This window comes from Pagrus major, chromosome 5 (genome assembly GCF_040436345.1).
Source record: "Pagrus major chromosome 5, Pma_NU_1.0".
NCBI classification, from domain to species: Eukaryota; Metazoa; Chordata; class Actinopteri; order Spariformes; family Sparidae; genus Pagrus; species Pagrus major.
This window is the reverse complement of record NC_133219.1, coordinates 35,021,951-35,049,910: the sequence shown is the minus strand read 5'-3', so window position 1 is coordinate 35,049,910 and position 27,960 is coordinate 35,021,951. Positions and strand designations below refer to the sequence as shown.

Genomic DNA, 27,960 nt, shown 5'->3' with positions numbered 1-27,960 from the left:
AGGTCCTATACTGGTCTTCATTTGCACAATGAAAAGATCAGATTAAGACTTTGAGCAGACAAGTGACAAAGAGAAGTAGAAAATTTATTGCAGTATTTGTTCCACCGAAAGGGTATGAATCCCCTTTCCTCTTATTACTAGGGTGACCTAATACAACAAAATCTACATTTACAAAATATCCTCCTGCAATAGGCCACATATACTGCATGCGTAGTTCGAAATAGAATAAATTATATTCAGAGGACTCTGCCATTGTACAGCATGGACAAATAAAAGTGAACAAAAATAAAAATTCTTATTTTTTTCTTTTTTCTTCTTTTTCCTTCAAATATCTAAAAGCTAAAAGGAAAAACCATCAGGGTGCTAGTAGTATAATAAACTCCAAAAACACTTTAATAAGAACATCAAAAAGACTAATTTCCAACATTCACTTAAGGTTTTATTCTTTTTTTACAGCTTTTTTGTCTTCAGAGATATAAACATTTTAGTTTTTTGTCGTGTTAAACTATGATACAGTGGGAGTAGAAATGAGCGACTAGAATCTGCTGCACAACAGCGAAGGAGCTCCCACAACAATGTTGACAAAACATTTCCCTCCAGGTCTCTTTTCTGATAGCCTTTTGAAGGGATAATTTGGGTGAATTATTCCTTTAATGCCTTCTGGATTCTATCCTCTGCACTTTTACACAAACAAAACATGAGCAGTCCCTCTAATATAATAAGTCCTCTGTTTTGTGTCATTTTCATTTTTGCAAGAATAACTCATGTAAAAGTATGTAGTGTCAAATATTCTTGCTCTCTTGTGTTTTCTTAAAAAAATGAGGAAGGAGAGGAGGGGGGTAGGAATCCAGTGAAGTTTGGCTGTGTCGTTGGAGGTGGCAGGTTGAGGAGGAGGAGCAGGAGCAGGGAAGAGGAGGATTTTGATAAAGTAGAAATGGAGCAGGAGGACCCAAAAAAAAAAAAAATTGGGGGGAGGGGGGGGGGGGGGGGATAAACACCACACGGGAGGCATTAGCTAGCCCCTCCTTCCCGAGCTGCATACAATGAGCGTAAAGTCTGTACTACTTTGTTGCTCAGTTTGTGGTTGCTGGTCAAGGCAATCTTCTTGAAAATGATGTCCGACTCCTTAATAGTGTCCACCCAAGGCACCTGTTTGCGGCCATCGCGTTTCTTGGCCTCGGCCCAGGGCCCCGAGTAGGAGCCGGCCATCCAGTGGATGCTGTATCCATTGGAGGTCTTCTGGACGACTCGAGCTATTTGCGGCCGGTCTTTGTATTTGGGGCACCAGAGGGCGATCACGTCCATAGCATCAACCGTCTCGCTCATACGGCCGGGGTCCGAGGAGTCACCTGCTCGCCTTGACCTTCGAGAGGACTGCAGAAAGAACAGAAGGAAAAAAAAAGGTTGTAATATTTTATCAGAAATTTTTAACTTGTCTTGTATAAACAGTGTGTGTATCTATCTGTCTCTCTCACCCCTGGGGTCCTTTCGTCGCCTTCGCTATCGTCGTCATCTGTCTCTGGTCCCGCCTGATTGCGCGGACTGGGTCCCGACAAGGGGCCGAGGCCTCCCAGTAGGGCGTTTATGGCTTTGTTTCTGATGTTCGCGCTGGCAGACGCTTCTCCCTCCTCGTCCTCTTCGTCTGGGTCAAGATGTTCCATCAGAACCTTGAACTGTGCGGAGTAAAAGAGCAAAGAAACTTACTAACTGAGACACAAGTTATACACTCCACAGCAGTTAAACATCGGCATCTAAGAAACAGATGTGACAGAAATGTTTACAGACTAATGGATATTGAATCATTTGAGGAGAAAAAATTCTTTATGAGCAGACGCAGGCGCATATTTCACAGACACTAGGGGGAAAAAAGGCCATGTACACTTTATAATAACTAACAGGGTTTTCTTTACCATTATTACACTTGGGCACAGCAGTTTTTTCACATTCACAAAGGTGTTGCTGAAGTATCAACTGGCAGTCAGTGATGTACATAAAACATCCAGCTCCATTACTTACATCTAGGTACTGTCTGACGACTCGCCTCTTGACCTCGTTCGTCAGTGTGGCGTGAGCCATGTTGTTGGAGATGAAGTCGATGGTTTGTCGTGGGTGGAAGTTAACATTGTTTTTTCTGTTCACTGCCTTATCGTACACCTTGGCTGACTCAGTTGGAGAGTACTTCTGAATTTTACTGTTGGAAGACAAAAAACATGCTCAGTTACAGAGGTCATGGAAGGTCTGAATTGGTCAAAGTAATCCCCACAAAACAATGCTGATACATTCATTTCGATAAAGGCTCTAAAGAAATAAAGGTTTTGTTGCTCTAACCTGTCAGAGAATCCATATTGGTTCTTCAGGTGCTGTTTGAGCACCAGTAGCAACAGGATCCCCTGAACAGCATTAGCAAAGTCAAGGAGACCTGAGGGATTGTCTGGCAGCAGCCTCATCACTTTGTCCACATCCTCCAAATCCAAGTCATCAATGTCAGACTCGGACTCTGAGCTGGCTGCAACAGGTTTTCTGGCCTTTTTCGGCCGCCGTACCACATCTTCATTGTCATTGTCCTGGTCGCTGTGTACATCCCCCTGACTTCTGGGAGAATCACAGTTCATCTTTTCCTCTTCATCCTCTCCTTCCGACGTGTTCTTCCACTCTTTCACTTTCACTTTCTTCTCCTTGCGCCTCGGCTCCTTTAGCAGAAGCTGGACAGAAGAAATTGACAAGAAAATGCATAAAAATGAATATATATAATTATTACTGTTAAAATACTGGCGTGCTTTTCGGGATTTTTTTTTTTAAACCCCAATGAGAAGACAAACTACATTGAATACTGTTATCCTACCTCTTTGAAGGTTTGCAACAGGTTGCTACCAGAAACAGACAGGGTGATGTCTATGTGGTGCATGATGAAGAGAGGCTCCTCCTGGCTCTGGTATGGGAAACAGGCGAGGTTGTCTGCTATAAACAGCAGCATGTTCACTTCCGTCTTCTGCAGAAACAAAGAAAAGAGGGGAAAAGCATGATGGAGGGTCAGTGCCTGTTACAAACTCCTGTTGCAGTGTTCGCTTATTAGAATTTTAACTATTGATACATGTAAAAGGAAAAAAAAAAACTAGTCTTGTTGAATTTGCAAGACAGTAAAATAATGCCATCTGACATATTTCATCATCAGAAACATGTTTCATAAAAAACGTTTTTTATTTTATTGCAGAGTCGTATTAGAACGATTTATTGCACTTCTTGCTAAAACACCCTACTGCCAAATGTGTTAAAAAAAAAAAAATGAAGCAGTGTTTACTTGGCATGCAGTTAATAAGAAAATTCTGCTTCACGCTCAGCAGTGCCAAGGCATGATGAGAATACTGCAGGTTTACTCACAGAACTGTCGTCGAAGAGGTTCAGCAGTGAGATGAGGAAAGCCCTCCGGTGCTGCCGGTTCCCCCGGATCATGGTGAAGAGGTGCGAGCACAGTGCTGAGTGGGTCTCGTCCTGTCTGAATCCTCTTATGATGCTCTTACGAGACATATTGATGGCCTGCTGCAAATTGTACGACATCTTCATCCCGGCGACTGCCTTCATCTGTGAAAGAATATGTTGAGACAGACGTGTTAAAACACTTAGCCTTTCAGACAACTGTTGACAGAGCTGCTGCTGTGGGCATGTGCCATTAAAATATGGAGACTAAAATTCATGTTGCAAAACTTCTTCAGCACTAAAAAAGTCTAAATTGTGAGAAACGAAAAAAAATAAGTGCTGTTGTGGCTGTGATGCATTTATCATGAAAGGGGCACTATTTAGTTTTGGAGAAGAAATTCAAACTCAGAATTTTAATATTTACAAGATTAATGATGTAATAATGCAAACTCAAATATTTTCCCATAACTGAATAAACAAGCTGTTCTCAGAGGAAAATAAGGTCTTTTTGGACACTGATGAATGACTCACATGGATGAATCCTGTGTACTTCTTGTCAATCTCCACCAGCTGCTGGTCAGCTTTGTTCCTCATGCTGGGCTCTGGGTCTGTTCCCATTGCAATGAGGTAGGGTACACACTGCAAGGACGGGACAAAAAAGAGGTTACGTTCACAGCACATTAAATAATGGATATTGGTTATTTTTTTAGTCATTTTTAGACTTTAGGAGGCTAACACATAAAACACTTTCAGAAAGTGGATCACCTGCAGTGTTGATATGATGACCAAAAATAGAAAAATCCATGGTTTTGATATATTTTGAATAAATCTATTGGCCATATCATAAGCTGAAGCACTTTATTATCTATCAATTACTGGAGGTGGAGTGGTTCTCCAACTTACCTGTACAGGATGGATGAGACCCTGGTTGAGTGTGAGGGCTATGACGTTGAGAGCAAAGTGCCGTACGCTGGACTGGGTGTGGAAGAACGCCTCCAACACCTGTTTTAAATACAGCTGCATAATGGAGCTGCTCATCCCTGAAGAGATGTCTCCCATCTCCTTCAGATCCTCCTGTTTGGACAGTTTCTTCCCTGCAACAACACAGGATACGGTGTGTTAATTACCTATTTAATCACTGTTTTATCATGTTTATTGCTGGAGGTGCAACCAACAAAATCAAGAGGACGTAATGCTGTTACACCTCAGCAGCAACAACAGGTTCATTTACATTCTCTGTCTGCTTCCTGCATCCGCGTGTCCTCCTCCTGAAGGTACGTCTGCAGGTTTTTGAGGATCTGGATTTTGAGGTTGATGGAGGACGCGCTGTCAGCCAGGATGCCGTTATACAAGTTCTTCACATCCGGCACAAACATCTGGCTGGGATGCATGATCACAAGGAAGCCTGAACAACAAACAGCAAAGACAAGTAAGAACAAGTAAACAAAACAGCCTTCATCTATGTTATCTCAACCTGCTGGGGCAAGAAAATCTGTTAAAGATCAGCTTTTCTGGCCTTACTTTACTGTCTGGACACTGAAGGTCAGTGACTCAGCAACACAACATCTCAAGTGTCCAATCATTGAAACACTCAGTGGCTAACGTTTTTGCACACATTAAATATGGTGACCTTTTTATTTGTCAAACCTAATAATATTTTAAAATGGGGTTCTTGCCTAAGCCGATGATGGCTTTGGTCTTCACTTCTTCATCCTCGTGTTTGGTGAAGTATAGCAGCAGCTCGAGAACTTTCTCCTTGATGACAACCTGTACACAATATACATAGACACATAGTTGTGAGACAGCGTCAATTCACCATCAGCAAGAAAGAAAAGAGCCTGAACACAAATAATTGGACTTAAAGTTGCAATCCATAACTTTTCCACATCATTAATTTCAAATCTTAAATATTATTACACATCAACTGCAATGTTACCTTGTTGGTGCCCTTGAACTCCTCCAGATCAAAATCAAAATGTCTGGCCAGGGCACCCACAGTGAAGAGCGATCGCAGCAGGAAAGGCTTGTTTGCTACCAACGTTGTGCTGTTAGGATCCTCTTGATGCTGAACCTTCAGCTTGTTAAGTGCACCTAGAAAAAAAAGTTATTTTCGTGATGACCTAGGTTGTGTGTCCTAGTTTTTTCTCTATCACTGTTGACAAGGTCAATCTGAAAAGCCACTCTTTTAAGGGACATGGGGATACAATTAAATCATGGACCCGTTTGGAAAGTTGAAATACCAAAACATATCACTGTCACAGAAAACTCATTGTCTAACTGGATATCTCACCATAGAATCTGTTGAAGCAAGCCCAGACAAACTTGTAGTTGTGCGTGACTTTGTTGACAACAGCTCCAAGACAGCTCACACAGTGCTGGACCACCTGAAGACAGGAAGGAAGAACAATCATGTCAACACTGATCACACCTTCACAAAGCAAGCTGGTTCTACGATGGTGGGCCCTATGTAAGTTTCTGAAAACATGCTGCCACGCACCGTCATGCCGTATTTGATGATGAGCTTCATGAGGTCTTCTTCGATGGTGGCAAGGAAAGTTTCACTGGGGTGCTCCATCAGAGGTACCACAAGCTCCAAGATCTTTGCCACATTACAGATGACCATGAAGTCATTGGCAGTCTGCAGGGGAAACAATATAACAATAATTACTGAGGAAAGTCTGATAATTATTTCTTTACTGTGTTTATTTCTTCATGCCGGTGTAAAGGATTGTTAATTATCCAATAAGAATAATTGATTTGCTTGATAATTATGCAATAACAAAATGGATTTGATAAACATAACTTACGTTACACTTTGTGGTCAGGTAGGGTTGCATGGTCATGGCATGTTTGACCATGAGCTGGGCCCTGATTTTGCTGAACAAGTACAAGGTGGTGATACACGCCACTAGCCGTGTTGAGTTCACACCCTTGTTCTCTACAGAGGAAAGAGGAAATAAAGATTACACCAAGTTCTGTTCAAAACAGATCAATGTTTTTTATTTATTCTACCAACTAAAAGTACAGACAGTGGCTCAAAAATATTAATAAATATTTAAAAAGGGGGGGTTAAATGATAAACCTGCATACCTGCAAGAGATTCCTCATATTTGAGGATGTGCTCGACCAGATTGTCAACAAGCTGAACACAGGCCTTTTTGGCTGGTTTATACGATGCATCCTCTTCAGACTTGAGAAGCTAGAGCAAAAGAGACAATGTTTGTTTTAAAACAGGTATCAACACTGACATATTCACTACCAGCTGAAGCTCAAACATCAAATCAAATTCTTACATTCTGAAGAAGCTGCTCAAACCAGTCATAGCCGGTGTCTCGACACGCTGCAACCTGAACAAGAAAGTTGACATGAGATTAAAAATACACCAACTAAACTTCACCTTTTCTTGAGGTACTTAATTTAGATTAGAGGATAAAGCAAAGTGGTAAGTCAGTTAAACTTACAACATCAGTGATGTTGAGGATCTTTCTGGTCATGGTCTCTTTGTCATGGTTTGGAGTCGGAGTAAACCACAACTTTTGGAATGTCTCATTCACCAGTTTCTATAAAGAACATAAAGTTCATTAGTCTTGGATCTTTAGTTTGGATCTACACTTTGTATAAACTGTTCAAACTCAAGGTTTTGTCATGATTATGTTACAATACAGAGATATGTAATAAAAGAGAAATACATAGAATAATAATGAATGATGAAAGTCACACTGTGAAAACAACAGAAAGTGGAGAAGGTGCAGTTGACTCCATACCTTGATACCTTCCTCATCATTGACCCTGCGGATCATCCTCACACACATCTCAGTAATCTTACTGAAGGTCGGCTGCTCCAGGCAGATGTCTCTGAGGATCTTGATCACCCGTTTTCGTACGCTGATACCAGTGTCCTGTGCATCAAAACAAAATCAATTCATAAAGGCCTCTGCAAGCACTACATGAAACACAAGGCTCCTGTTTTCATTGATTAAGACATCTGCGTGGGATGCAATATAATTTTTCTGCCAATAGGTGGCAGTGTGAGACTGTAATGAAGATTGAACTTCTCATGAACCCTCTTGAACATTTACATGACAACAGGCACAACAATTTCAATGTGCTCACTTCTCAGATGCTGAGTACAAAGAATAAGTGCAAAGCTGGTCTGCTGGACTGAATTTCAATATTTATAGCTTAAATTATCACAGCCCATTCAATGATCTGTTAATCCTAGATTGTGTGCTTAAACTTCCTCCTTATTTAAATCATGTAAACACAAACCTGAATCATCCAAAACGAACCATTATAAGCGACTTTTCTTCAAACTCAGTCCCTGCAATGCTTCCCCATGTAAACTCAGTGGCCAGAAGAAAACTAGAACTCTCGCCTAATAGAAGAAACGGCCCTGCTCGTTCATTTGCATATGTGTTAAACAGGTGCGCGCAACGGCAGCTCCATTTCCACACTAGTGAATGTGAACAGTGTGCCAACAATGAGTGGACCACAATTAAAGGATACCTAATCAAAAAGCTAGTTTGTAAGAGGTTCTTGACAAATTGAACATGCGTCAGGTGGGTTCTGGCCATAACGATCAACTGCCACTGCACAGCATGATAGTTAAGCTCACAACGTAATAGTGGAGTGCAAAGAAAATTTCAAAGCAATTGGTCACATTAGGGAAAAGTACGGAAACACAGCAGGGTATGTCCAGCACAATGTGGTGGAAAAAGCAAGAGACAACGGACCAGACTTGTATGAGCACAACCTGCATATAAATGTGCAGGTTGTTAGAGGCGCATGGTTGTTTGTCAAGTATTAAACGGACACACCAATACCTATAACTCAGCATTATGATGATAGTATACAATGATATTGCAAACAAGGCTCATCCACTGATGGAAAATTCTCAGTAACTACATTCACAATTATATGGAACAGTTACATAGGGATTATAATACTTCACAACACAACATCTATGAATCTGATTGGTCAACTTACCAGTATCCTCTCTATGAGCATGTCATAGTACTGCTCAGTGAGTTGAGGTCTGCTAAGCACAAATCTTCCCAGCAGCTCTACAGCTGCTTCTCTCACACTTGTGGAGTTGTCCATCAAACGACCGTGGACGCCACGCTGCATGTCGGACTGCAGAAGTGGACAAGAGAGTGTCAGATACACTGGGGGAAAAATGACTTAACAAGAATATGACAAGAATAGAGGATTATGTAAAGTATGTGAAATTATCCTGCAATTCAGGCATGATAAATTGTCTTTGCAAACACAGATCCTAACATACCCTTGCCAGTATGCTGGGGTCAACAGCCACAACCTCAGACAGACATTTCATGGCTTTAGTCCGTACAGCGATGGCACTTTCCCCAAGGACTCGCAAAATCTGTAAAGAAAATGACATACAGAAGGCCATGATTAAACAAATGCTCTTTTTTCACTTCCACAGTTTTCAAAAGAAAGACACCAGTGAGCCCGAATATCACCTATTATAGCTTATTTTGTGTAGCTGACTCATTAAAAAAGACAAAGATATTTATGGTAAAAATACTGAAATCGTACCTGTGTTAAATAAATATCAAAGCTCTGGGCGAACGGCCTCATGGAGGCCAAATAACGCACAATCAGACAGGAGTCATCATAGTCCACAGTGTCAGAGTTCATTCTGGAGAGCAGAGCAAAGAGGAAGAATGTTATTGGACTAGAAAAACAAATAAAGCACAGAAAAGTGCAACCATGAAAGGTAGGAATGATCAAATAACTTCATGTTCTATGAGATATATGCTGAGACACATCCTTACTTCAGTGTGGCGAAATGAGATGGTATCGTCTTGATGATGGCGCGCAGGAACTTCTTGCGCTTCTCAGCACGCTGCATAATTTCACCGGTGGTCTCCATCTCCTTGGCATGTTGTGGTCCGTCCGAGGAGTCGTCATCCTTCTGATTCTGGTTCCGCATGGACTTCTCAGCCTCTGTGGTGGTGTCCCGGAACCACTGGGCAATGTAGAACTTTCTGGCAAACTGGAGGACAAATAAGGTCTCAGTATTCTGCAGCTTATTTAAAGAATATAATTATTTATTTTGAGTAAAAAAATTACACTCAATCAAATAATAATTCCACTTATACCTAGTAAGTGATGCTACAAGTCAGAATTGTTATGTGTGCCTTGAAACATAGACATTACAGCTGGAGTGCATTGGTGAGTAATATAAGCAGATTACAGTAAACTGAAGGCTAATGATTTTAATGGATGTTTTTTAGTGTTTTGTTTATACAAGCCAGTTACTTAAAGGTGCTTCCATATGTGGCTTAATAGCCCATTTCAGGAACGAAAAGCATGCACATAGATTTCAGATATAAAGCCCAGAGTGTTTGAAGTCGCTCAGTCAGTCTAATGTAAACGCACCACCAGTGAGGCATCTGTCTCAGCATTCTCTTCCAAGTAGTCCAGTAGAGCCTTCTGCAGCTGCTGGGTCTCATCACTACCTGGAGCCTATATTACCAGAAAGAAAGATCACAAAATGTGCCATTCAAACCAATCCATATTCAGCTTGTTCCATGTAACTTATTTGTGTCACCATAAACGTCAAATGTGAAATTGTTCTTCTACCTGTTGAAGGATACGATCAATTGATCGCTGGTCCATCTTGCTGGTGACTGCATCCTTCCTCAGACGAGCAGCCACTGTGCCCAGGTAGTCTAGAGATGCTACTCTCAGAGCCATCTCTGTCTGCTTATTACTGAACTGGTGAACCTGATGGACGCATAGACAGAGAGAGGAAGAGGGAGAGAAAGAACATAAGAACAGGTGGCAGCAAGAAACGCAAAAAAAGAACTGAACCCATCGGCGCATTAAAGACAAATTATTTCCTACTTAAGGCTGTCTAGGTGTTAAATACTTCATTACCACAAATCAAAAAGTAATTCTGTTCATGGCAGACTTCTGAGCAAGTACACAGTTCAATAGCGTTTTAGAAATGCCTGAAGAAACACCAGTGCAAACAAATCATCGTCAATTCTCGGAAAACACTTTCATCCCCAATTTAAAGAAAGAGCTCTGTCATACTAACCAGTAGTCTACCAAGCAGACTGAGGAGAAGCTCTGCTGCAGGCCACTCGGGTTTGTTTACTGTCGAGAGCAGGTCCTGGACAAAGTTCTCAAACAATGGCCGGTAATCTTCTTCTCCCTGCTTACTGCCACACCTGAGGGAGGGGAAAAGCGAAGAAAGTGGGAGGAGGAAAAGGGTTGAAACATAGACAAAGTCGTAGTTCTTCAGCCTTTTCTTCTGCATTTGTAGAGTAATCCTTTAGTACAACTGTACTAATACTTGGCACATTTCAAGGAAGTATAAAATAGAATGGTAATTACTTTTTGAGGAAGACTGAGAGGAAGTTTTGTGCTGTTCTCATCGCCGTCTCATACGAGTTGGTTATCAACACATCTTGATCCACCTAAAAACAATAAGAACTTGTGAGTATAAGACTGAATAAGACTTGAAATCTGTATAAATTGTAAATTCGCTTGCTTGCATGTGTTGGCTTACTCTTACCTTGTCGCACTCGTCGAAAATGTCCTTATCGTTGGGGAGATGGACCACACACTGGATTAGCTGCAACACCAGAGCCGTCACCATTTGGATGTACAACGGCTCTCCGTCATCATCTGAGCTGTTCAGCCTGGGGAAACAGGAGTTCAGGATGAATAATAAGTTACTATTATTGGTTTTACACCAGAGATTCTTCGCCTCTGCCTCTACTATTATTTTGTTATACTAATGGCCAGACAATAATCAAGCCCCTCATTTAATGCTGTATCCCTGCACTTCAATTTGAATTCATAAACAAATTACCTGAAATTCCTGAGGGAGCGTTTGCTGGTGGGCAGTCTGGCCAAAGACGTAAAGATCTCCTCCAAGATCAGCTGCCGATGCTTCTCATAACGCGAGAACACCTGGAGACAGGAAATAATAAAGGTGGTCAGTCTCTATCTTCAGTTTTGTAGAAGAGATCAAAAACACATGTGAGGATAAAACACACAAGTCAGAAGTGTTAAAAAAAACAAAAAAACTGTGGTGTAGTGGAACAGATGAAGTGAGAGAAAAAAAAAAGTCTTACTGCTGTAACGAGTTTAATGGCACACAGCTGCAGCTCACTGACATTCTCCACAAAGAACGGGGTGATTCCCATCGATGAAACCTGTGAGAAACAGAATTATATGAATCATCATATGGACTGCAGTGAAAATGTTCGCCTGATAGCTGCAGTCATTACAGTCTTTACCTGGAGGATGGTGGTGTCTGTAAGTAGCTGGATCTCTAAGAGCTCAGAGATGTTGCTGACAATGTCGCACACTTTGTTGTACAACATGATAATCACACGTTGCTTGTGTGTAGAGCATTTCGCACGCTTTGCCTTGGAGCTCAACAGACCACCTAGATGGACAAGAGCAGCCTCGTTAAAAAAACCTTTCACCACGTACCATGATTTTACATCCCAAAAAATATTTTCCATTATCATTAATGAAAAAAGAACTTAACAAAAAGAGAATAAAAACAAAGCCACATCAATGTTCTCGGTGGGACTTTGTCGTATATAATAACAGCTGACAGCTTTAGTATAGACGTTTCTTAAATGTAATTCAGGGACTCATTAAGGTTTTTCTACAAAGGTATCTCCTCCCACAGCACAAGACATTCTGCTCACTGTGAAGCTTGAAGCTGAATTTATGACAGCTGTAATTTTTACATCATTTGTAAAGGTACATACTTCCATGCAGGACAAATCTGCAAAGCCAATAAAAGAAAAAAAAGTATTGTATTTTCAAATGACAACCCTGTAATTTCCAGACATCAGGGATCAATTGCTGACTTGTTTATCCATCTTTCAGCTTAGCTCCTTGGATCATAATGTTGACACTCATTTATTCACCACAAAACTGGCTGATGGTTCTCACACAGTCAGCCACATACCACAATTTAGTTTCACTCTTCCTTTTATTCTCACCTCCATGTGGGTCCACTCTGTAGACTGGGTCGTATTGTGGATACAGTGTGTTCTGAAGATGGAACTTGGTGAATTGTAGCACTCGCTCTATGACGTCTTCTATGTAGACAGCCTTGGGCATGTGCGTCGAGGTCATGATGTGAAGAGCCGTCAGGCAGGCGTCTGCTGACTTTGTGACTCTCTCCATTATCAGGTCTCTCCAGAGTTTCTCCTCGTCTTCAGCATCATGGTCCTGAGGTTAGAAGGGAAAATAAATGCAAATGTGTTTTACAGAAATAAACCACAATCTGGAGGCGGGAGGTTTTTATTCATTCCAGCAAACAATGTTCTGTAGCAGTTTAGCAATTAATCCCATACTTCTTCATTTTTGTACATGGATACTGAATAGATTTCTGCACTATATCGTAAGTAAGGGAGCTTACATGGTTCATCAGGGTGGTGAGTTTGGACCCATCCTGGATATTCTTTTCCAGTATGTTCAGCAGCTTCACCAGCTTGTCTGATGGGATCTGCAACAGAGACAATTATTTAGCTATATAATCAGAAGCAGCATCGCATATCCACAATGCTTTTACACAAGTTTTTATATTAATATACTGCAGTACCCTGCTAGAGATGCCCATGGCCTTGATCTTGGCGGACTCGCTGCCGAGCTCATTCAACTGGTGTTTACCAAGCAGCAGTTCCTGAGGTATCTCATCATCATCTGCTGTTGAGAAAAACATAACACAAAAATCACAATGAAATACAGCAAGGTTCCTTTCTGGATTTCAAAGTTGACCAATTAGCACTGATATTTACCCATGGTAGTGAAATCCACATCCTCCAGATTCTCCAGTATGTTGTCAATGCTTGCCAAGAACCTCTTGAATGTGGAAGAGTCCATCAGCTCCTCTTGGGTCAGCTTGGGTTCATAAGCTTTCCGTTTCTTCTGCTTTTCCTTCATTTTCATTTTTCTGGCAACTGAGTAAAGAGAAATTTCATCCAATTAATTTTTTGTTAAGTTTGATTTGTTCACCCTGCTGCAAAAAATACAGAAGTATCTCCTGCCGTGCGTGCAGACTACAGTGCAGCTTCTTTCCTTTTCTCAGGCTGTGAGACTCAAAACATTTTTTTGTTTTCTTGTGATTTAAATAATGACAATAAACTTGTCACCTATCACCCTGGTAACCAAGAGAATGGAGAAGCTTGCTATGGCCGTGTCTTTCTATCCTGCTTGACAGACATAAACTATCATAACAGAGAAAGGAAAGCCTATTGGGAGAATAGATCAGTTGCACACTGAATGTTGCTGGTAAGCGTTTTGCTTTTATGACACTGCACGTTGTAAGCTTGTAGTTAACTGTGTAGTCAAGCCTCTGTCAACGTATCGTTAAACATGCAGCATTTTTTCCCTGACCGCACAAGTGCTTCATCCCCGTGCCCTGCCAGCGCTTTTTCTTTAATGGACACAGGCCCTTATGTATTTAATGTTCTGTATATGGACATAAGAACAGTGCTCCTCAATCTAATATGACTTTAGATTTAACTGAAAACCAGACAAAGATTCTCTATGCAGATCTATCACCGTCACACACTTATCAAAAGAAAGTGAAACTTCATTTGAAATGCGATGGCACCCGACTTGAATACAGACCTTCACTCATGCTTGGTGGTGGTGACTCTTCATCTGAGGAGTCTCGGTAGCGGCTACCTGAGCCTCGTCGGCTGTCCCGTTGCCCACTTTTCCGATGTTCGCCCGAGCCACGGCGCTCCCTTTCTTCCATGTCCCAGGCCCTGTCTTTCTCTCGACGTTGCCGTTTCCTTGCAGCTGTAGAGATTAGACAAAAAGAAATAAGGGCCCTGATGTCCGAAAAGATACTTTTATAAAGAGAATAGCACTAACCCTTTCCAACAGTAAACTGGTATCCAAAAATAAATAAAGTGTAGAAAATAGTAATCTCAACAGGCTTCAACTGTTCCATACATATTAAGAATATTTCTCAGATCAAACGACCAAACCTTGTGTAACGATTTCCACCAAGAACTGACAAGAAGCCAATTATTTGACTCACACTCTCCATTTGGATCAAAGTCGTCATCCGAGCTGACCTCCGCATATTTGGGCTTCTCGTTTACAGTGCTTCGTTTCCTCTTGTTCATCTTTACCCTTTCACAAAGGGGCATGGTTGATTCAATCTCGGCCAGCAGCTCTGGGGGCAGCTCCTTCAGAACTGCCGGGTCCATACCACCTGAAAAAATTGTAAATAACATTTTCAAATTATTAACAGAGGTTAGTAATCAATAATAATTCATTTTCTCTTTAAGCACTTGTGAAACATAGTACAGAGAGAGTGAAGCGTGCTGTAATGTTAGTTGAATGCAGTTTCACAACTTCTTGTGCTTACTTTTGCCAGACTTGGAGATCCTGTTCTTTCCAGACTTGCTGTGCCGGATGATCCGCTGGATCTGGTCGATGGAGAGCTTCTTCACAAGCACTACAGGCTTGGGCCTCTTCTCAAAGTCCTGTACCAAACCCAGCCTCTCCAGTTTGACCTTTGGCTGGCCCCATAATTGACCTTCAGGTGGCGCACTGATATCCTTGTCACGTTTGATCTGAGGGGGGAAAAAACAGAAGAGGGGTCAGGAAAGCTCTCTGAGATTGTCCAGTTTGAAATTCAAATTTCAATTAAAAAAAGAAATTTTAAAAAAAATCACACTTTTTTGGACAGAAATACATTTTTTTTACAGAAAAAAAAAAAAAAAAAAAAAAAAAAAATCACACAAGATAATAAAATATAAACAATGGATCAAACTGACTGACATGAGATAAGTGATTTTGATGTCAATTTCCAGTATAGCTCTGATATAAAAATACTTAAAGGAATACTCCACTGTTTTTATAAAATCTCCCTCCATGTTTCAGGTCAGGACATGTTGCATTGTCAACACTGCAGTGCCAGTAAATAGCAACTTCCTCCGCCAGCGAGAGGTAACAAACTGTTTATGAAAGTGTTCATTGGTCAACAAAAAGTTACACTGCAATATATTAGCACACCAGTGTTTATGTCTGAGTTGTGTACATACACCTTACAGACAGAAGCTCAGCGGTCTCATATCTCTCTTATCTATCCATCTTATTTGCATTGCATTCTGTTGGTTTACCATTGAAAAGCACCTGCTAAGCTAGGTGGCCAGTCATCTGAACCTGGTAAAATGATGAAGACTTATGAGCTGTGCAGCACAGACTGGCAACAGACAGGACAGTGATGCAGGTTTGCATGACTGAGAGAACAGCGTACACAACAATTCCTAACTGATTAAAAGAAATCAAGAGAGAGGAGCAATTCATCATGAAGCATACTGCTCAAGAGCTTAAGTTTCTTATTTAATTTTATGCTTAAAGACTTACATTTGGGAATACAATTTGGGACTCAATCCAAATCATTCCTCCACAGGAAGTCATAACACCTTAGCCAATCCCAATCATTATATATCATCACAGTGTCCTCACAGGTTCGATGATTTGCATACAACCGATTGATCAACATTTTAATCATAACATTGGTTAGCCCCGATAAGAAGAATAGCATCAAGCATTTGTAACAAAAGACCGATATGATAAAGATTGCTACTATGGTTCCACCTCGTCTTCCTGAACTGTGCCCGTAGCCTCTTAACCAATCTGTTGAAGCTACTTTCAACCCTCCAGAGGTAACATAACTGGTTTAATCGAGCCAGGACAACTATCAAAACTTTCTATTGCAACTTCAACTAAAAAGCACCAGGACCTTTCAGGCACATTTTCAGTGGACATGTCATTCATTGCTAGTACACTGTGTCAGTGATTAGCTACACACTTAAAAACGACTGGCTTGGGTGCTAAATATGGCTACCACATAGCAGCTACTACCATGTTAAAGCATAAGCTGTGGTGTGTAAAGTGGCGTGTAACTAACTGCATAATGGGATGTGGCTGGGGGGTGCATCTCTGACCACTGCTGACAGTAAATATTGTACAAAACCCTGTTTACAAACATTCTTTCTTTAGGTCCCAATTTTTAGGCTTCATGATACTGATGTTGAATTCCTTCAGTACACATTTAGCCTCATGCAACATCTGGGAAAAATCAGTGGAGCCTTTCTTTAAGGTACTTGCTTTTGATTACACACACGACTAAAGACAAAACAATTTCTTCTACTTTTAACAGATGGTTAGGTGTGTGTTAATGTGTTAACAGAATTTTAAGACCAATCCCAGGAATAAACAAAAGGCTTACAAATGGGAAAACAAAAAACGTAAACAAGAGTGAGCAGTGGTGTGATTTGGTTTTGTGAGATTGCAGGCAGTGAGAGTTGAATGATTGGTAGGTGGGTAGATATTTGGTTTGGGTCGGACCAGATCACCTTAGGGATCTGGAAGTTCTTCAGTGCGCCACTATGGCCTCCCAGGAGATGTGCAGGGAAAGAATCTGGAAGTTTAGCACCAGACGCAGATGACGCCGGTTTGGAACCGTCTTGTCTATTGCCACTCCGACCAGGTTCTCCAGTGGAAGAAGACCGGTACCTATCTCGGTCACTTCGGCAGCGAGAGTCGGGGGAGCGTCGATCTCGACCACCAGTCTCGCTCCGATGCCTCCTATCTCGGTCAGCTTCTCGGTCTCTGTCTCGGTCTCTATCTCGTCCGTGTTCCCCTCGGTTTGATGACTTTGGCATGTCTCCCCGTCTTTCCAAGGACTTCTCATCATGTCGGTGTTTTGATGGATCCCGACCCTCTCTCCTGCCATCATGTTTATCGACCCTGTTCTTGATGACTTCCGGTCGACCATCTGGCTTCAACTGCAAAGCCGTGTCAGAACCCTCCACTGCAGCGGGCCCACTAGCTGGTTCTTCAGGCCAGCGCTGGGCCTCAAGGGCTGGAATAGGGGCAGCCAGACAGGGGTCGAGCTGGCCATCAGCTCGGCCTGCCTGCTGGAGGTCGATGCTCACCATGAGGTTTGGGCGGCTGGCACCGTTCCCAGCTGCGGTGGCCTCTTGCGGAGTCAGTTTGCCAGCATTGCCCCCTCCCGTTGATCCACTGCCTGGGGCACCTGTGGGGCCACCTGGTCCCCCTGCGCCTGGCTCCAGGGGAAACGAGTCCTGTTTTCTCTTCTTCAGAGGCTTGTCTGTAAAGATAAATCAACATAAACATAAAATCTCTGATACATTCACAACCTTTTATATGAGTTTTTAATCCATATGGTCATATTTAGAGATATCCCACACACCTTTATCTTGCACCTCCTTTGAGCACTTCTCACTAGCCGCCTCACGTTCTATCCTTTCGATTTCGGCGAGGGCATCAAGCTCTTCCTCGTCATAAGGGGAACTTGGTGGCTGGAGACCACTGGCACCACCTGCTTGCTGCTGTAGCTGCAGCCGGACCGCCAGATTTTGCTGGAGAACAGGTACCTGCTGAAAGCCCAGTTCTGTCTCCATATTGTCAGAGTTCTGGTCCATGCCTGGCATAATCTCACCTGAGATATGAACAAAGAACAATTTTACAGGCATGTGTTTAAAACTGAAGATGTTTCCAGTACTCCAAGAGCTGGCAAGATGTATTTTTCGTTATTAAAAGACGTGCACAAAATATCTAGTCTTGTGAAAGTGACTAAGTTTGAAACTAGAGGTGTAGGAAACCACATAACACTAAAATAGGAATCCAGCCAAGATAGCCTATCCAAGATCTTCACTCACCTGGGGGATCGGACTCATTTGACTTGACCCTCGACAGCTTGAGGGTGAGTTTCGTTGAGTCCTTGTTTGGAGAGCTTACAATGTCGTACATATCTTTCTCCTCTTTCACCGCCGGGGCTTTCTTCCTTTGCTGGAGCTGCTGTTTCTGGTCAGGTCCTCCTTCCCTCGGTGAGGGCGCATAGGGAGGCGGTGACTGCAGAATCAGCGGGGGACGAGAGCCCGCTGTGAGGAAGCAACACCAAAGAGAGAAGAAAGTTATCCTTCAAAGGGCATGTAGAATGAAACACACAAAACAGTCATAGCACTGTGATGACAACTGACAGTACCATTTCTACAAGGGGTATTCCACTCTAATAATGAGCCATGCTATATAGAAAGATGGCCACTTAGACTTAAAAGTAAATCGCTGTGCCCTTCTATCACTATTTAGACATAATGACCTCAAATTATTACAGAGTATTACAGATCCCGGAGCTGCTTTTCCCGATAAGAAAAAAGGTAGGCAGGGTGAAAGCACTATAGTGCCTCTTTTCTACTTCCAGTGTCCTTACGTTTGGGTGTTCCTTCACTCCCTGCTGGGGAGCAGCCAGGCTGTGGAGACCTCAGAGGGAAAGAAGGATTCCTCATGGTGGAGTCTCCCTCCTGAACAACACACAGACAAGACAGATGTAAGCTAACAGTTATGATCTGTACATTGTACTTCCAATGCAAATGTGCTGCAGAACATCCTAACACAGTTAATGGAAAGTAATTTTTTTCCCCAGTTGTCGCAAATTAAGCTTCTCTGATTACTGAATGCAGTGTATCGTTACTTCGCCCATTACATTTGCACAACAGGGGGACCGATTTGACATACTTTCCCCATAATGCTCAGTTAATTTTATACCAAACAGTGAAGCAGACCCTCCTGGCGGTGAGCACATTATTCAGCATGTCTAATGCATTTATAACAGCATTTTCACTTAATCTTTTTTCACTTTCCCGTGGGCATCCTCCCACCATGAGATAAAAACTAGTGAGATTCCAACTTACAATCAGTGTCAACTAAGAAAATTGCTGATTGAAAACAACAGTAGAAAATACAAAGATCTCTGACGGGTTTTATTAAAAACCGACAGTATATACTGTAGAACTTATACACACAAATATGTTCAGAAGCCCCTGGACCTGGTTGGCAAACATTACATAACCGGCCTTAAGAACTTCAGCCCAACTCTTCTTCCTTTTAGCCTGAGGCAGTTTGTAAAATCTAACGGCTGAATTCCTTTTAGATCTGGTTGTGAAGTCTATAGCACTGCACATATTTATCATTTTAGCAGTGTTTTCCATGATTTCCCCCCCATCTGAGTGCTCACTAGCAGATGCTGACAGGTGCCTGTTTGCTTCCTGAAAAATGATAGTGGGAACTATGGCATCCATTTGAGACTGAGAGAAAATGCATTTTCTACTTTTAAACCCTGATGCAAAGAACTTTCTCTTTCAGACGCTGTACCTCATTGCTCAGCCGGTGTACAATGTTCAGGTAGTCCTCAGTGCCGTGTCTGTCTGAGTGGTGGTTGGCAGCGTTGGCCATCTGGCCCGATACCTTGCCCTCATGGATATTTCGTATGCCACCTGGAACCATGGGACTAGTCACAGACACTGCCAAATAAAAGATTAAAATGATCCATTAGTGAGGTAATTATAACACTGTTGAGCATGACAGAAAAAAAAAATGTTCTCTTACAAATGACAGATGTGTCCGAAAAATTGCTGATAAAATAAATAAGCCTTTACTGAAGCAAGGATTTGATTAGAAATGGTTTTTGGTTAAATGAGGCTTCAGTTTGTACAGGAGTGCCAGAGAGGATTCATAACAGCCAGCAAAATGGTGAAAGAAACACTAAAATTTCAACCACTATACATAGAAACTTATTTTGGCTGTTGGCTGTGAACTTATTTCAGAGGCAAACATCTGTAAACAACAACAAGATCGAAACAAAGCGGGTCCTCCTGCTATTGGTGAAAGATTTTACTGGTGAATTGGGAGTGTATAATTTAATGCACCAGAGCAGGCACTCTAAAGCAAAGCAACAACATTTTAATCATTTATGTTTAAATGTTGGAGCCACAATCCTCACAGTTGTTGTTGTTGTTGATATTCAGAGGGCATGAATTTTCTCGCCAAAACTCTGCCTGTTCTGTAAAACCATAACATCCTTTCAAATATTAATTATTTAAGCTGACGAGAACAGAATGCATAATACAAAATTTTGAATAGTGAAATTCCCCAGGAAATTAATTGTTGCACATAAAAGCTTGAGTCATCAAACTAAAAGTACAACAAATATCAAACTTAAATTATTACAAAAATGAAATATAAATAAATAAGCATATCAGACGTGCTGCAATTTGCAGCACTGCATTTTCTTTTTTAAAACAAATCTGCCAACACATAGAGCAATGACGATAAGCCAATATTGACTGATAATATCAGACCTACTGAATACCTCTGCCAAAGTCACACAACAGTCACACTGCCCTCTTGAATCAAATTATTTATCTAATTATTTTAGCCAATCCTTGGAGTTTTTATTGTTTATTATGTCCATGTTATGACGTATGGAAGTCCTGTTTTATATTTGAAGTCAATTATGCCTCAGAAAAAAAATTCTTGTCCTGTGTTGTGTTCAGAAAACATCTGCAACAAATATGAGTAAAAAATCTTAGAAACTCTATTACATAAACGAAGCAATGAATTTTGTTGTTGTTGTTTTATGATCGCATAAACAGCAGATTAACAAGGACGGGACAGAATTTTGTCCACAAACTTGTCCATAAAACCACAGCTGCTAATCACATGCAACAAACTGTACAACACCAGCAAGCACAGTGCACTCAGGAGAGAAAAGTTAAGGATTTAGTTTTATAATATGGCCTCCTGACAGATGTGAAAATGTGCTTCCCAATTATGTTTAGCTGATAAAATCTAGATGTTATCATTTCAAAAAACAACACTGAAGTTTACTGGTTTAAAACAAAAGCCACTGAAATCCTATCAATAACGCAGATCTCCTCCTCACACAAAGACTTACTAAATGGGGCTTTTTGGCCATTTATGTACACTTTTTAGGCGACTTTGAAAACTTTTAAAGTATATTTCATTCTAAAAGTTAATGTACATCAGCCACAAAAACACACACACACAAACAAGGAAGCGCCAATCCATATTTAAGCAAAGACCTCCTATGAACATGCAACCCGCATATACTCTCACCTTGTTGTATCTGTTGGTGTTGGTTATAGCTAGGTGGTTGTTGGTGGGAATACGGCTGTATGTAACCAGTGGCAGGGCTCTGCGGAGTGTAGGGGCTGGGTACTGGACTGTTCTGCTGGCCCATATACCGGCTACTGGAACCCGTCTGAGGTGACACAAACCGGCTGGACAAAGTGGAGGAGAGAAGAGATGGAAAGAAAGTCAGCAAGGTGAAGGAAGCTCCACAATAAACAGTAGAAAAACAAAACAATAATGCAAGTAGGTAGTAAGACTAAATATTGTGATGCAACTGGGTAACACCGATTAAAAACAGGCTCACCTTGGGGGATTGGGAGAAATTGCAGCCGGCTGGAAGTTTGCAGACTGGGCAGGGCTATGCATGGAATTTTGGGTGATCTTGTACGGTTGTACCATTGGCTGCTGCATGACATCTGTTCAGAAATGAAAATAAAAAAACATTTACTTATGAATATCAACATGAAGCTCGACTTTGTGATCGTATGCTTTCAACGCCATAATGAGCAACAGGTATGCATCTCCGTACTTTGCTCCCTGAAGATGCCAGGGTTCCTGGCCAGCATGGTCTGCAGCAGCACCGGTGCATCTCCCTCTGGCTCATCGCTACCCAGGTTGTCCTTCAGTTCTCTGAAAACACACACAAAGAAGATCATTCACAATGTAAAACGATGACAGGGCAGCACACATTTTAGTTAGTAGAAATAAAAAATAATGAATCATGTTTAAAATCTAGAAATGCACGCAAACATGCACTGATTGCATGCATTTAGATATGAATACATAAGTGATTTCAGAAATATGTAGCCTATAACGTAGGGTTGGAAGATTTCACATTTTTGCGAATGTACAAAAGTAGTAGTAGTTATCTCTTTATTATCTTTGGTTGTATTGTGATAAATGTAAATTGGATTTAAAGCATTTTTGCATCAATGTAATTTGACATTGATTTGTCAGGTATGTGTTTTACCTGCCTCATTGCACACCCCTGCCACAAATACATCTCACTGAAATTCATCCACATTTGTGATTTGAATGATAAATCTTAAGTCTTAATGCATTGTAAACACTTGTTGACTTTTTAATGAGTAGTGTCTGCATCAGGTAAATTTGCCCTCAGGTTAATTAACATGCATTATCAACAGTTAAGCCTTTGATGTCTCCATCTCAATAAAAAGTGTTTTTGTATTTTAATTAGGGGGGAAAAAAAACCCAAGCAACATCTCCATTAAGTCAACAGTGGCATCTCTTGTGTTGTGACCCATTTTTACTGCTCATTTTTTAAAGCCAAGTTATGTCAGACCCAGCAGTCTAACACTGACAGCCCGACTAATCTCACATAGTGCCCGTCTCTCAAACACAATTTTGCCATATAGACACTTTCACTTATACACTCACATGTGCTCTGTGGAGACCTGGTTGAGGCCATGGGCTAGCTGGGAGGCCAGATTCTCATCCCGACAGCCAAGTAGGCAGGTAACTTCCTCCGCGATCCTCCCATTGTATAGGAGGCTCTTAGTGGTGGTGGCCGGGAGAGGGGAAGGGAGGGGTAGCTGGTTCAACACTGCGACAAGAAGACAGAGATTGTGATGGAAAGGACAGCGAAGGGGAGATAAAGAAATAAAGAGAAAGAGACACACAGGGTAAGAAACGTTAAACCTGTAAGCAACACAGGACACATGGTCGAAGAAAAGTAGAGATATGTAGATGGTAGTGTTGTCAAGTTACTGGAATAACTAACTCTGATACAATACTTTGAAAAACAGCGATATTCAGTACCGCGTTCGATACAACGAGGAAAACTTGACAACATTGAACATCAAAAAAAGATAAATATATCAAGGTTGTGTGTTAAGCACGAGAGGATCTAAGTTAAGTTTACTTTTGACAACAAACAGAAGAGCGAGAGGAGGTCGAGCTCTGAGGGCACTGCTGCGGTGCATGTGTCAACTCACAGAAAGCAACTACAACAAAAATAAACAACACAAAAAAAAAAAGAAACCACAGTTGGTACTGCTGTATTTAAACGGCAGAAAATGAGTATTGAAGCGGTTTCAAATATTCAACATTTAAATATATATACCGACATATCGCTATTTTTGACAACACTAGCAGATGGACAAGGCCAGGGACAGAATTTGCAATCACAGTTGCACATTTTCATCTGCTCAGACAGATTATTTCAGTTTGGCATTTTCACACACTGATACGAGAGTCGGAACAAAAACTGTGACAATGTGCTTGCAACAGGGCTGTGTGTCACTCACAGTCTGTGAGGCTAGCGATCCCAGCGAGAGTGGTGATAGGAACATGGGGCATATCCCCATTCATGCTGAAGGTGAGGGTGGGGGAGTGTGTTGATACACAGGTAGATCAGGGGGTCGATGGACGACACCCGTCCTCACATCTCCTGACACCTAGAAGAGAGGAAGGTCAGTCGTGGAGAGAGAAGGGCAAAAACAAACTTGAGTGATGGAGAGAGGCAATGAGTATAACAAAGCACAGATTTGAGTAAAGGACAGAACACTATTTAAAAAAAAAAAAAAGATAAAATAACTGGACTCAAGTGCAGAGTGAATGCAGAAATATTTGCTGTGTGTGATGTTGTGTCTGCCCTGGTGCTGACACTGTTTCATGAAGGAGAAACGGTGCCTGCTGCATCGTCTGTATGCCACAATTAAATACGTCTTATTAGATCTTTTAATCAACATAAACTGCCGTGTTTTAAAGTATCTTCAATCACTGGCATATATTGTATATTATTAATTATATATGTTATTGATCAATGTGTGCGCTCTCTGCTTAGAAAACAGGGACACGGCTTCAGGAATTTCATGCTCTTACTCAAGATGTTCAACAAATGAAAAGGGCTGAATCCAGGCGATACAATTAGAGGACAAGGTCACCAACTAGTACACGATCCTGCTGCTGACATGTTGTTATACTGGTAAATACTACAAGCAGCAGCAAATCCACAGTGAATTGTCCAATCTATCGATGAAAACATTTTTAAATGAGTGTTATTTTCTATACACAAGTTGAGTAAGACATACTCGAGCCTCAGTACACTGACGGATGCATATTATAAACCATTGCAATGTCGTGTCAGATTACTAAGTTTTCCCCAATAGCAGATATGCAATATACAAACATCTGGGTGGCTAACAGAAAAATAGAAACCAATGCAATCTCTTCATGGAAAAAAAAACATTTAGAAGAGTTGCTACACAACAACACAGTATTAACATAACTGCGTTTAAGACGTTGGACTTATTAGGTTAAACAAAACAAAGAAGCTTTCATGTTTATACTTATGAATCATACTGCCACCACCAGTGTACATATATTTATTTTTTTAAATAATTACCAGCCTCAGTGACAGTGTCCTCTAGTGTATGAGACCTGACATTCTTATTGACCCTATAAATACAGCAGCTGCTACACAATGTGTGGGCACATTAAAAATATTCCTGTATTTACTTTTCAGTTCTTGTCTTAATGGATTTTACTTGTTATATACACTTAACATCGCCAGCAGGCGACTGTAGGCAACTGATGTAAATCTTTGTGTTGCTACTATAAGACTCTACACCCTTTCACTAATTTCTGAGCGTAGGACTCAGAGCTTATCAGGATAGATATGCATGAATTAGGCCCCTATGTAGCACTTAATTTGTCTTAAATCCCTGTGCTTGTTAGGCGTCCTTGACCTCTTGAATAAGACTGTACAAGAGGTCCAATAAAAGCAGAGGGAAAAGCCAGCTGCAGTTCTGAGTGTATCTGAACGCAGCCTACACTTCATGGATAGATATGACTGCTAAAACACGCTGAGGGAAGGCCAGCGCAGGGTGCTCTCGTTATCTAAATTACTCCCCGTGACACATTATGATGGATGTGTTTACATATTATAATCAGCAAATTTAAAAAGACAATAATCACATGCACAAGCCACAAACCCCTCGAAACATGTTGGTAACATTGTAAGCTGCCTCACTTGAGTATTAACAGGCATCAATATTATCAAAAATGACAAGACTGAGTGACAAATGAATCAAACCGTTATAGTAATACCTTTTCGAAGAATTCTGTGCAGTCTCGGGTGGACTCACTGACATTTCAGATAAAAATTCCTACTCCTTATATCTGTAGAAAGAGAACATGGCTCTGCGTCAGACTCAAATAATGCAAATAAAACTGTGTCGTATTCTTCTTTGGGATGAGTACCGAAGAAGTTGTGTCTGCAGGAGTAAATCTTAAAAACTTAGCCAAACAAAATAGTACCAGATCTCAATATTCACTGTCACACATATTCATACGTGCAACGACAAAGTCCTTAATGCAACAGTATGCAGCACTGTTGACCACATGTGAAATACTTCTTATAACTCCTAAGGAAATGCAAGATTTGTTCAGCAACTTCTGCTGAGTGCTGCTGCCACCAAAATCTGTAAGCACACTGTTGCAAACAAACTTTTAATGCAAGGCGATCATTGAGGCCGAATAGTGAATGGCTGCAACAGATTCTGCAGCACAGAACTGTTTGAGAGGATCAACAGATGGATATTGTAAACATTACATTAGCTAGCAGTAACGTTAGCATGCTCGGTCTATGTGCTCTTCCTCCGTGCGCAGGGGCTTGGCTGACAGCTGTGAGACTGACAGGCAGGAGGCAGCACAAAGGAACAGATGCACTGTGATGGTGGCGGCAGTAGTGGGGGGCTGCATCCTCCAGTAGCACCGTACGCTTTTTTTCCTGCAAACTGGCTAATTGCAGAAAGCAATCAAACTGTATCTGTTGCACTTGTTTTGGCAAGAGGCAAAAAAAAAAAAATCGGCGATTCCCGCTAACAACATTAACCTCACTTGCAAACTCTTGGGAGCAAAGTAACTGTAGCTAAAGGCAACGTAGCTTGTGCTCAGTCAGTCGTCAGTCAAAACATTTCAAAACAGGATAGCAACCAAAACCAACATTAGCCCTGCCAAAGGCTCCAGCGAACTAAAGTGCATATTCACAAGTCAAATAACACAAAAATAATGACAACCAAACCATTTGGCTATGTATGATTTGTGTTAGCATCAATTTAACTGTTTATCTTAGCTGATTTGCAGGCTGCAGCCCGCTACTTGCGAACAAAACCAACAACGCTAACTGTTACACTGCTGAGAAGTTGCCTGCCTGGATCTTTCGAGCCAACTGCGAAGCTAGTGTCACCATTTACGACCGCAGCTAAGATTACTAACGCTATCTACCCAACATTCGCTAACAACAATAGTCGTGTTTTAACAGCTAGCTAGTTATGCTAACTAGCTCTAACTGTTGTGGGTTAGCTTCTAACCGTTCAATTCAAATAATACAAGGAAGCGCTAATCGGGGTTAATTAATGTTAATGAAATTCCCCAGAGATCGGGGGGGGGAAAATGCGATGGGTTAATGTGGCTAGATGTAAATGCAGCGGCACAGACTCTTAATTCCGTGGCAACGGCCCCAATCCTCGGGCTCGACAAATGACATCCAGTTGAGGCCGTGCGCCTTGGTGGAGCAAAAACACACCTAGCTAGCTCGGCTGGCTAGTTCGCTAGCTTCCGTTACCTCCCGGTCAATGGTTAACGACGCCGTAGGTGGTCTTGCAGAAGAACATTGATTAATGTTATTGTTAATAATCGCAATTGAAAAAGTTTGGTTAATAAAGAAAGATGGGTGGTTATATTTACCTTCGGATGTTGTGCTCAAAGGGAGGGGAATGTTTTAGCTTGGTTTGTGTCCGTGTCCGTATCTCTAGCTCCCCCTTTCTTCTCTCTCGCAGCTCCTCCAGAAGGAACTCGATTGGCTTGCCAGCTAGCCGCCGAGCTAGCTTGCTAGCTATCAACAATAATCCGGGTCGGACTGATTCGTTCTTCTTCCGTCACTCAAGGGTGAATGTTTCGGCGTACATTCATGGGGAAACATTCGTTCTTCGGAGTTTCAGTCGGTCTGCGCCGACGTAAACAATGAGTGCAGCCAATTTCGACAGTAAATGAGAAATATGACGATTGTTGCGATCATCAAGAGGCTCTCCTCTCGTAGAACAAAATGCCGACCGGAAGTTCTGCCGTCTGACTGACCAAAGATCTCAGGAGTGACTCCCTCCATCGGCGCCAAACAAAATGCCATGCAACATGTCGTGTCGGTGTCGCTAGACAGCGCTGTGATACAACTTTATATTCACTGCTTTGGCTAAAAAACACGCAAAGAAACAGATTATATACAAAATATCAACAAACATTCGTTCAGTTTTAAAACCCTGATGAGAAAACAGGCCTGGAAATAACCACATACAGTCTATTTATAAGAAAAAATAGCCTATGTGCATATAATAATGTACTAATATTTTAATTATAAATATTAATTTAAAAAAATGATATTGCCTATATAATACACCTTCATTTTACAATTTATTTGTTAGGCCCTGAAGGCATCACTCATCCTTTACTTTAGTAGTACTCAGGCTTGTATTTCAAAATACTTCCTGCAAGTAAAATTAACTGTATTATTAGCAACATATATTTATAAAGCATTAA

The 27,960-nt window shown here is 41.4% G+C and overlaps 1 protein-coding gene across 2 annotated transcripts; it reads right to left on the bottom strand.

Annotated features, from left to right (window-relative positions):
- Positions 1–63: 63 nt before the first annotated feature.
- On the bottom strand, positions 64–27,468 carry nipbla (NIPBL cohesin loading factor a). Of its 2 annotated transcripts, none has more exons than XM_073466007.1 (49): positions 27,115–27,468; positions 25,474–25,545; positions 23,670–23,819; positions 22,801–22,966; positions 21,932–22,032; positions 21,707–21,818; positions 21,388–21,551; positions 19,624–19,772; positions 18,683–18,773; positions 18,132–18,353; positions 17,663–17,911; positions 16,803–17,560; positions 14,804–15,011; positions 14,471–14,647; positions 14,053–14,226; positions 13,218–13,379; positions 13,022–13,125; positions 12,839–12,925; positions 12,417–12,648; positions 11,694–11,845; positions 11,529–11,609; positions 11,264–11,364; positions 10,964–11,090; positions 10,783–10,865; positions 10,484–10,616; positions 10,024–10,167; positions 9,820–9,906; positions 9,213–9,433; positions 8,974–9,076; positions 8,699–8,797; positions 8,401–8,547; positions 7,179–7,313; positions 6,876–6,974; positions 6,708–6,761; positions 6,505–6,613; positions 6,222–6,352; positions 5,912–6,052; positions 5,705–5,798; positions 5,351–5,505; positions 5,091–5,181; positions 4,646–4,819; positions 4,318–4,508; positions 3,946–4,053; positions 3,379–3,579; positions 2,843–2,989; positions 2,329–2,702; positions 2,017–2,191; positions 1,476–1,673; positions 64–1,374 (listed from the first exon to the last, which is right to left on the bottom strand). In XM_073466007.1, exons 3-49 carry the CDS (start codon positions 23,731–23,733, stop codon positions 1,012–1,014), a joined length of 7,638 nt encoding a protein of 2,545 aa, XP_073322108.1. In that variant the 5' UTR covers positions 23,734–23,819; positions 25,474–25,545; positions 27,115–27,468; the 3' UTR covers positions 64–1,011. The 2 variants fall into 2 exon arrangements, with proteins under 2 accessions (XP_073322108.1, XP_073322109.1); XM_073466008.1 differs by having other exon boundaries at positions 17,385–17,560.
- Between the last annotated feature and the right edge of the window lie 492 nt (positions 27,469–27,960).

Coding starts and splice junctions, on each gene's coding strand:
- nipbla (XM_073466007.1), bottom strand. CDS start 23,733: ATGAATGGGGATATGCCCCATGTTCCTATCACCACTCTCGCTGGGATC. Junction 18,354..18,682: donor GAGTGAAGGAACACCCAAAC/GTAAGGACACTG, acceptor GCTTCCTCACAG/CGGGCTCTCGTCCCCCGCTG. Junction 11,610..11,693: donor CAGACACCACCATCCTCCAG/GTAAAGACTGTA, acceptor TGTTTCTCACAG/GTTTCATCGATGGGAATCAC.